At 32.1% G+C, this 9,340-nt stretch overlaps 1 protein-coding gene across 1 annotated transcript; it reads left to right on the top strand.

Annotated features, from left to right (window-relative positions):
- The first annotated feature begins 1,329 nt into the window (after positions 1 to 1,329).
- Positions 1,330 to 8,048, top strand: LOC149200298 (protein LATERAL BRANCHING OXIDOREDUCTASE 1-like). Its single transcript, XM_089400904.1, has 4 exons — positions 1,330 to 1,647; positions 1,744 to 1,991; positions 7,217 to 7,541; positions 7,794 to 8,048. The coding sequence occupies exons 1-4, from the start codon at positions 1,363 to 1,365 to the stop codon at positions 8,046 to 8,048; spliced, it is 1,113 nt and encodes a 370-aa protein (XP_089257030.1). The 5' UTR covers positions 1,330 to 1,362.
- The last annotated feature ends 1,292 nt before the right edge of the window (positions 8,049 to 9,340 follow it).

Here is a 9,340-nt window from a genome sequence, read left to right as displayed (position 1 = left end):
ACTATAATATTTTTAATACCTAAAATATAAAATTATGTATACCTCCTCTTTTGAAGGATAAAGTCCACAATCTTCATCCTAAGCATATTATTCCAAATATCCAAAATATCCAACCACCATTGGTTGAAAATATCTCTCAATGTGTACACTTATTCTGCCCAACATTTTCTATTTTGTTAGACATTAACTGGTAAAGGGTGTTCACAATCAGCGTTTCATGGAAATTTTCCTAATTACTAAAGAATGCGAAAACAATATCACTTTAAACTGAGAGAAGATAAAATACATATACGCAAGATATTCTATTCATTAATAAATTTTTATAATCTATATATATCTTTTTAAAGTTATTTATAACATTATCAAAATCATAAAATCTATTATTCATAACTTTTGAAATAATATATTATATTATTCTTTTATATAAAATTACAGTTTTTATTCTATACATTATTATATTTATTTTTACAAATATCTTTTAAAATAATGAAAAAAATTATAATATATTATTATTTCCTAAGAAATTCGTTTCCAAAAATTACCCAAAAATAAATGATTTCTCCAACATTCAAATGACTGGCCCCAAATAAGTTACTGGATTGTAACTAAAAACTCAAATTAACAGCACCTGTAAGGCCATGAAGCTATGTATATCCCATAGCATTTTCCTTTTTCACCAATGGTGTGCACTTGTGTCAATATTCTATTTATGTACGACTATCATCCATAGACGGTGCAGTCATTCCCAACATACTTATAAGATTTGAATATTGAATATTTTTAGGTGTGTTCATTTGCGTTAGAATGACCACCTACTCACCCATGTTCCCGGCACAATTAAACAGCGTGCTAGTACAAACATAGCATAGGCTTACTTGTGTTTAGTTACGGCTCGACATGAAAGGAGTGTCGAATCCGCGCACCATTGTCTCAGCCACACAAGGCAAAAGAGTGCCATATTAAAGCAAAAGAGAAAAGCATATTAAAGATCTGCCCCCTCAGCTCTAGGCTGGAAAAGTGAAAACGAGGTTCGTCCTCCCATTTGTCATACAGATGTTTTGGAGTTGTCAAGGATCTGAGGCAGATCAGACAATTATATACGACATTTGAACAGTAATAGATGCCTGTATCCCACAATATATGCGGGGCATATAATTGATGGCTGCACTGGATACCATGAGTGACACATGTCCACTCTGGATTCGTCGAAGCTTTCCTCGTTAACAGTATATATATCTGTGTCAGTTATAGTGTTTGATATCATGCAGTAATCGTTCGTTCAGTGTTTATCTAGTCTGATACTTTGTTGTTGTTTTCCTAGTTTGATACTTTGTTGTTGAAGGGCCTTAATCAGTGTTAGCAATGGCAGAGAAGGAAATGAGAGGAGCTGCTGCCAGTTCATCCAGTAAATCTGATTACAAGATTGATGATGTTCAGGACTTGGTAAAATGTGACCCTCAAGCTGTTCCGGAGAGATATATCAGACCCAAAGAAGAGATCATGGGATCTGCAACAGCACTGGCAGTTTCATCTGAATTGCATATGCCTGTCATCGACATTGCCAAACTTTTCTTATGCCAAGGCTCCTCTAGGGAGTATGAGATGGCCAGGCTGTTCGCTGCCTGCAAAGACTGGGGCTTCTTTCAGGTAATAAGGGCATTATTACAGATTGCGAAATGTTAGTTTAGTCAGTTACCACAGTAATAATATTATATTTGGTTTTCTGATTAACTTAAACGGTAGGTTTTGAATCACGGGATTGAGGAAGGAACACTTAGGCGCATAATGGAAGTGGCCCTGGAGTTTTTCTCTCTCCCATTAGAAGAGAAGGAGAGGTACCCAATGAAGCCCGGGACTATCCAGGGATACGGCCACGGTTTTATCTTCTCTGAGGACCAGAAGCTGGACTGGTGTGATATGATGGCATTGGGAACAATGCCCAAAGCTATCAGAAAGGAAAATCTTTGGCCAACCAAACCTCCTTATTTCAGGTACTGCCATTGATCCCATACCGGTGTAAATAATTAGCGTTGTATAAACATATCGAACTTGTATCTTCTTTTTGTATGAACATACAACCACTAATAATTTGCATAAATTTATTTTAATATGATCCATAAATTAGGATAGATTTATTAAATAATTGATTTATCGATATTAGCGTATATTTATCTGACTAAATTAGGGTTGAATCAAGAAGTTATTTTAATGGGATTCATAAATTAGAATAGATTTATCTTAATAATTGTTTTATCAATATAAGTGTATAATTATTGGAGTAAATTAGAGTTTATTAACAAAAAAATTATGATTGAATTAAAGATTTATTTTAATGGGATCCATAAATTAGCAGAGATTTATTTTAATTTTTTTTAATCAATATTAGAGTATATTTATTACAGTAAAATAGGGTTTAATCACAATTTTGTATGGCTGACAATTTATGAGTGGACAAGTAATCCGTTACAGTTAAATATGATAAACAAGATAAATTTATATAGACTATTTATTAATAATTATTAGGTTGTGGTGTACATCATATTTGTTAAATCTATTAAGAGCATATATATGAAAACATAAATAAAACTAATGAAAAAAAACAAGAGAAGTATTATTCTCAATCCATGAGCTAAATTTTCATTGGAATCTCATAAATGAATAGCCTACATATTTCTAATTTGATTATCCATTATTTGACTAATCTAGTGTCCCTAATAATTAGCTGAATGATAACTCACTACATCTATAAATTTGTTGCCCTAATTCCACAAAATTTGCAAAATTTTCTTGCTTATTTGTGAACAATTACACAGCTTAGTTTAAGCATTATCCTCAATAGTCCCCCTTAATTCTTAATGAGGTGATTCCAAGCATATCCCTCATGTATTCGAACTTTCCTTTAGGTAGTCCTTTGGTAAATATATGTGCCTCATCATTCGTTGTACAAAACTTTATTTCAATTTCTGCTTTTGCCCCATAATCTCTTATAAAATGATATCTCATATCAATGTGTTTGGTGAGATTATGAAACACTCGATTTTTAGTTATGGCAACGGTAGACAAGTTGTCACAATAAATAGTTGTGGCATATTTTTGTTCGTGTTCTATATCTAACAATACTTTGTTCAGCCAAATTTGTTCAGATATTGTTCTTGTTGCTGCAATATACTCTGCCTCTGTAGAATACAATGAAATAGTTGGTTGCTTCTTTGAACACCATAATAATACACGTGATCCAAGGTTGAATACATAACCTAAAGTGTTTTTTCTATCATCAAAGGATCGAGCCCAATCACTATCTGTATAACCAACCAACCCAAAATTATTTGATGAAGTATACCATATTCCATAATTTCTTGTTCCACACAAATACCTCAAAATTCTTTTTGGTGCTCCAAAATGATTCTTACTTGGACTTTGCATGAATCTGGAAATCAAGCCTACTACATGCATAATATGAGGCCTAGTGGTAGTAAGATACAAAATGCTTCATACTAGACTCCTATAGAATTGAGCATCTACCTTTTCAGCTCCATCTTCTACAGAAAATTTTTCATTTGTATTCACGGGTGTGCTCATGGGTTTACTATTTCCCATTTTCCATTTTTTAAGAAGATCTTAAACATATTTTTCTTGTGAGATAAAAATTTCATCATTCATTTGTGTCACTTGTATGCCATGAAAATAATTGAGCAAACCCAAATGAGTCATTTCAAATTCAGTCATCATAGCCTACATGAACTCTTCCACTAACAAATCACTTGGAGATGTGTGTATCAAGTCATCTACATATAAGTACACAATTATTATATCATTACCATTTGACTTGATATATAATTTGTGTTCATTTTCACTTTTATTAAACCCCTTTTTCAAAAAATAAGTGTCAATTCTATTGTACCATGCTCATGGAGCTTGTCTAAGCCTATAAACAGCCTTTTTAGGTTTGTATACTTTGTGTCCATTTCATGCTTCTTCATATCCTTGGGTTTGGTGAACATATACATATTCTTTCAAATCACCATTTAGAAAGGTTGATTTAACACTAGATTGATAAACTAACCATTTATATTTTGTTGTCAATGTGAAAATACTTCTGATTGTATTAAATCTTGCAACAGGAGCATATGTTTCATTGTAGTCAATACCTAGTTGTTGAGCAAATCCCTTTTCTATTAACCTTGCTTTGTGCCTTTGTATTGATACATCAGTTGCATACTTGGTTTTATCCAACCATTTCACCGCAATGGCTTCTTTTTCAGTAGGAGGATCCACAAACTCCCATGTTTCATTCTTTTTAATCGTTGCCATCTTTTCATCCATTGCTTTGCACCAAACTAACTATTTTACTGCATCTTCAAAACATATTGGCTCTGCTTCAATATGAGACATCAAAGAAAAATTAGTATAACCATAAATTTCATTTAAAGATTTTTCCTTTTTCGAGGGAGGACTTGGACTTGAAACATGAGTTGAAGTAGCAGAAGGTGATGGAGTGGATGTGGCCTCTGAAGTATTTCAATCACTGTATGTATTTGCCGATACAAAATATTGATCTCCTTGTACAACAATACTTGGAGTTTTTTGTTGCACATCATGATTCCACTGCCATTCTTATTTCTCATCAAATAACACATCACAACTAATCATTAATTTTTCTGTTTCTGGATTGTACAATCTATAACCTTTGGTTTCATCACAATATCCAACAAAAATGCATTTCACACTTTTATCATCCAGATTTCTTCTCTTTTAGTTAGGAACATGAGCATATGCAATGCAACCAAAGACTCTTAAATGAGAAATATTGATTTTCTTCCACACCATGCTTCATAAGGGGTAATATTTTTCACACTTCTTGTTGGGAAAATATTAAGAAAATAAATAGATGCTGCTTCACTCCAAAAAATATTTGGAAGGTTTTTACCTTTCATCATGCTCCTAGCGATCTCAACAATTGTTGTATTCTTATGTTCAGCAATGCCATTCTATTGCGGAGTATAACTAGTTGTCAATTGCCTTTGAATGCCATTCATTTTACAATAAGAAACAAACTTATTAGAAGTGAATTCTCCCCCTCTATCTATGCATAATGTTTTTAGAAAATAACCACTTTTATTTTCCACAAGAGCTTTAAATTGTTGAAATATGACAAATGCATCAACTTTTTCTTTAATGAAATATACCCATGTTCTCCTACTAAAACCATCCACAAAAATAATGAAATACTTATTTTTGTTGAGAGACAAGGTTTGCAAAGGACCACATATATCTGCATGCACTAGTTCCAATGGGTTACTTGCTCTCCATGATTTTCCTAGTGCAAATGGATCTCTATGTTGCTTACCAAGAATACACCCTTCACAGACTTTATCAGTAGAACCAATAAGTGGTAACCCTTTGACCATTTGCTTTTTATATAAAAATTTCAAGCCTTTCATATTAAAATGTCCATAACTTATGCGCCATAGTGAGGAATTATCATCATAAGCAACATTTAATGTTTTACTTGCTTCACAAGGGAGATTGAAAGCAAAAATTATGTTTTGCAGCATATTAGTCTTAGCAATAATTTCACAGTGACCATCTTTATCATAGATTATGCATTGCTTGTCCTTGAAAACAATTAAATATCCTTTTTCAAGAAGTTTCCCCACACTCAACAAATTGTGTGCTAGACCACAAACATATAAAACATCATTAATGTGCTTTGGTTTTCCTCATTTTGTCTTCACAAAAATTGTTCCCTTACCTTTAGGTTGAACTAGCTTGTCATCTCCCAATAGTACATTAGATTTTGTAGAATTCATCTATCTCTACAAAGCCATATTTGTTTCCTTCCATGTGATTGTTGCAACCACTATCCATAAGCCACACCTCTTTGGAAACATTATTGGTTGAATCACAAGCCAAGAATAAAGTGCCAACCTCTTCTTTTTGTTCAAAAAAATTAGCTTGTTGCTTTTGTTTTTTCCAACAATTTCTTTCATAATGGTCAAATATTTTACAATAAAAACACTCAACTTGGGATTCTTTTAATCTTTAACCTCCATCACTGTCATCATTACCTCTTTGTTTATTGTATGCAAAAAAAATTCTTCCTCTACCTATGTCTCCTGTCTATATTTGTCCTCTTCCTCTTCCTCTTCCAGAAGTGTTCTAGCTTTCCTCCTGAGAGGAGCCACTTTTTTCTTTGAAAATATTTCCTCATGCTTGAAAATCTTTCTCAATAATTTTTTCAGAAGATTTATTGATTGTTTGCTCATGATATTGAAGAGACCCATTAGCTCATTCACAAACAACTGAGTTAGATCCTTAGACTCCTCAATAACAACAACAACCCCATCAAATTTTGCACACAAACTTCTTCAAATCTTCTCAACAATTTTTTGATCTTTTAAATCTTCTCCATAAGAACTAATTTCATTCACTATACCCATAACTCTAGTGAGAAAATCTTGAATAGATTCGGAGTTTTGCATGCAAAAAGTTTCAAATTCTCTTCTTAAGGACTACAGCTTAACAATTTTTAATAATTTGAATCTCCATATGCTTCACAAAAATATGAAAACTATTGCTAATGGCTTTCACAAACTTTTGAAACCTCCTTCCAACAAGGCACACTTTTACATATAAATCATGTCTCTTAACCTAGTTCGGATACCATCTTAAATCTATCAAGAACATACATATGAAAACATAAACAAAACTAATGAACAAAAACAAGAGAAGTTTGATTCTCAATCCATGAGGTGAACTCTCATTGGAATATGCAGGAGCAATGAATACATTATTATATAGCCGAAATATTTCTAATTTGATTATCCAATATTTGACTAATCTACTGTGGCTAATGATTTGTTGAATGATAACTTACTGCATCTACAAATTTGGTGCCATAATTCCCTAAAATTTGTTGGCCAATTTGTCATCCATTACATAGCTTAGTTTAAGCATTATGCTAAACACATCACACAACTTTGAAGAACTCCTCCTCCTAAACATTGGACAGACCTCAATTTTGTTTTCATTGACACAAAAACTGAAACTGAGATATTGATAAAAACTGAACTTTTAATTGTTTAATAAATTAATTTTAGTGTTAAGAGATTTTCATAGTAAGTTAGACTGCCCATATATATGTACAGAGGCCCACAAAACTCTGTGATTTGTTTGAGCTATTGGATCCATTGGCTAGCTTCTTCTTGCTGTTCAGGGATACTTTGGAAGCTTATTCAAGGGACGTTTTGAAGTTGTGTAGAACCATCCTCCGACTCATTTCGGAGAATCTCCATCTGGAGCCCGATTTCTTTAACGACACGTTTGGAGATAACGTACAAGCTGTGCGCATGAATTACTATCCGCCTTGCAGCAGGCCTGACGTAGTTCTAGGTTTAAGCGCTCACTCAGACGGGAGTGCTTTAAGTGTATTGCTCCAAGACGATGAGCCAACAGGCCTGCAAATTCTTAACAACAACCGTTGGATTTCTGTGAAACCAATCCCCAGTGCACTGGTCGTCAATATCGGTGACACTTTAGAGGTCAGTATATATCTATAAACCTAAAAGACCATATATTCTTATAGACCCAGAATCAATATAAATCCATGGTTTGCAGCAATTAATACTCTCAGGAAACTTTTGTGAACCCAAAGCAGTACAAGTCCATGGTTTGCAGCAATTTGCGACTTTTGTTATTCAATTGTCTTTGTCATCACTTGAATCAGAATGGCAAAAGTAATACTCTTTTCAAACTTTTGAGATTTGAATTTTACTCATAAATGTTATATGCAGGTCTTAACTAACGGAAAATTCAAGAGTATTGAACACAGGGCAGTGACAAACATGGAGAAAGAAAGATTGTCTATAGTCACATTCCATGCTCCAAGTTATGATGTGGATATAGGTCCTTTGCCCCAGTTTATAGATGAAGATCATCCACGTCTCTACAGAACATATAAACATGCAGACTACAATCGCCATTATCTTTCCAATAAGCTATCCGGCAAAAAATCACTGGAGTTTGCCAAGATCAATCCTTCAAAATGATAATTTTATCATTAATGACTCAACCTTCTGCGAAGATAATTTTGTTAGTTCCTATGTAATTAGGATAATTACTATATCAAATAGTATTTTTCTCTAGCGGTTTTAAGGCTGTTCTCGTTACCATAATGAATATATTTAATAAAGTTGTGCTGTACTCGATATTATTCTGTTACCTTATTTTCCATTTCATCGATTAAAGTTCAAAAGATCACATTTATTTGGTTCATTGCTGGTTATATTCAACAACGATATGTAAATAAACGAAGATTCACTGTTTTCAGTATTGGGAATGAGATGTAAAAACATTGAAGAGAAAAATTTCTCTGGTATAAATTTTTTTAGATATATATTTAGCATAATAAAAGGAAATAAACTTTTGAAACTAACAATCGGAATTTGACCCGATGATGCAAGTAATTATCTAAGCTTTTAAGCTTGTAACCCTAACCATTCTAAGCAATACTTGCAGCGTAAAAAGAAAAAACTCTTTCATAAAACTTAAGAATTGGATTAGAATAGTTGGGAAAAATTATGAATTATTAGTGAAGCATTATGTATCATTCATGATAAGTCACATTTTCATTAGGTATTAGGTATCATTCATGATTAGTCAAAGATTTTCATGTGAATTTCATTCTACATTAAATTATTGTGGATGGGAGAAATAAAATTATTGTGGAGGGGGAAATAAAATAAATATTTAGTTATAACGGAATAAGCATAAATAAAAATTAATAATAATTTTATAAGATTGATTTTATTTTAATTAAATTAATTTTTACAAGTACAAGGATTCTTTATTAAGTTTATATTTTTTTGCAAGTAACTACATACATCTACATGCACATTGATAATAATTACATGTATCTATATAGTGAGAATAATAAATCCAATACTCCCCTTAAAAAAATATTTCAAATCATGTCAAAAAAATTGTTTTGTATGCTGGTATAACTTATTATCTACTTTTCGCTGTGCAATTTTTTTCTTCCTTTTTATTCCAAAATTTAGATAATGCATATTGTATTTTCCTTTTTACATTGGAATTTACTCTAGCACTTTTTTTGAATATTTATTTTATATTATTTTTTTGGGTTTACTTGTAATTTAGCTATTATAGATATTGCTCATTGAACTTTTTTATTAATCTATGTAACATAAAAGGAGTTATTTATTTTCTATCATGACACTTTTTAATTTTACAAAAATATTTTTTATTCTTTATTCTATTTCACTTATCGTAGGTTTTCCACCGCATTTTTCATATCCATCATAGTTGGATTCTCAAGTCA

Source organism: Pinus tabuliformis, chromosome 2_1 (genome assembly GCF_031772625.1).
Source record: "Pinus tabuliformis cultivar Carrire ecotype Pingquan chromosome 2_1, CPIR1, whole genome shotgun sequence".
NCBI classification, from domain to species: Eukaryota; Viridiplantae; Streptophyta; class Pinopsida; order Pinales; family Pinaceae; genus Pinus; species Pinus tabuliformis.
Note: the sequence above shows the minus strand (reverse complement) of the source record. Positions and strands in the feature narration are given on the sequence as shown.

What these genes read in the sequence shown, in the direction of transcription:
- LOC149200298 (XM_089400904.1), top strand. Translation starts at nt 1,363, where the DNA reads ATGGCAGAGAAGGAAATGAGAGGAGCTGCTGCCAGTTCATCCAGTAAA. An exon ending in ACCAAACCTCCTTATTTCAG is followed by an intron (nt 1,992 to 7,216) that starts GTACTGCCATTG and finishes CTTGCTGTTCAG; the next exon opens with GGATACTTTGGAAGCTTATT. An exon ending in ATATCGGTGACACTTTAGAG is followed by an intron (nt 7,542 to 7,793) that starts GTCAGTATATAT and finishes TGTTATATGCAG; the next exon opens with GTCTTAACTAACGGAAAATT.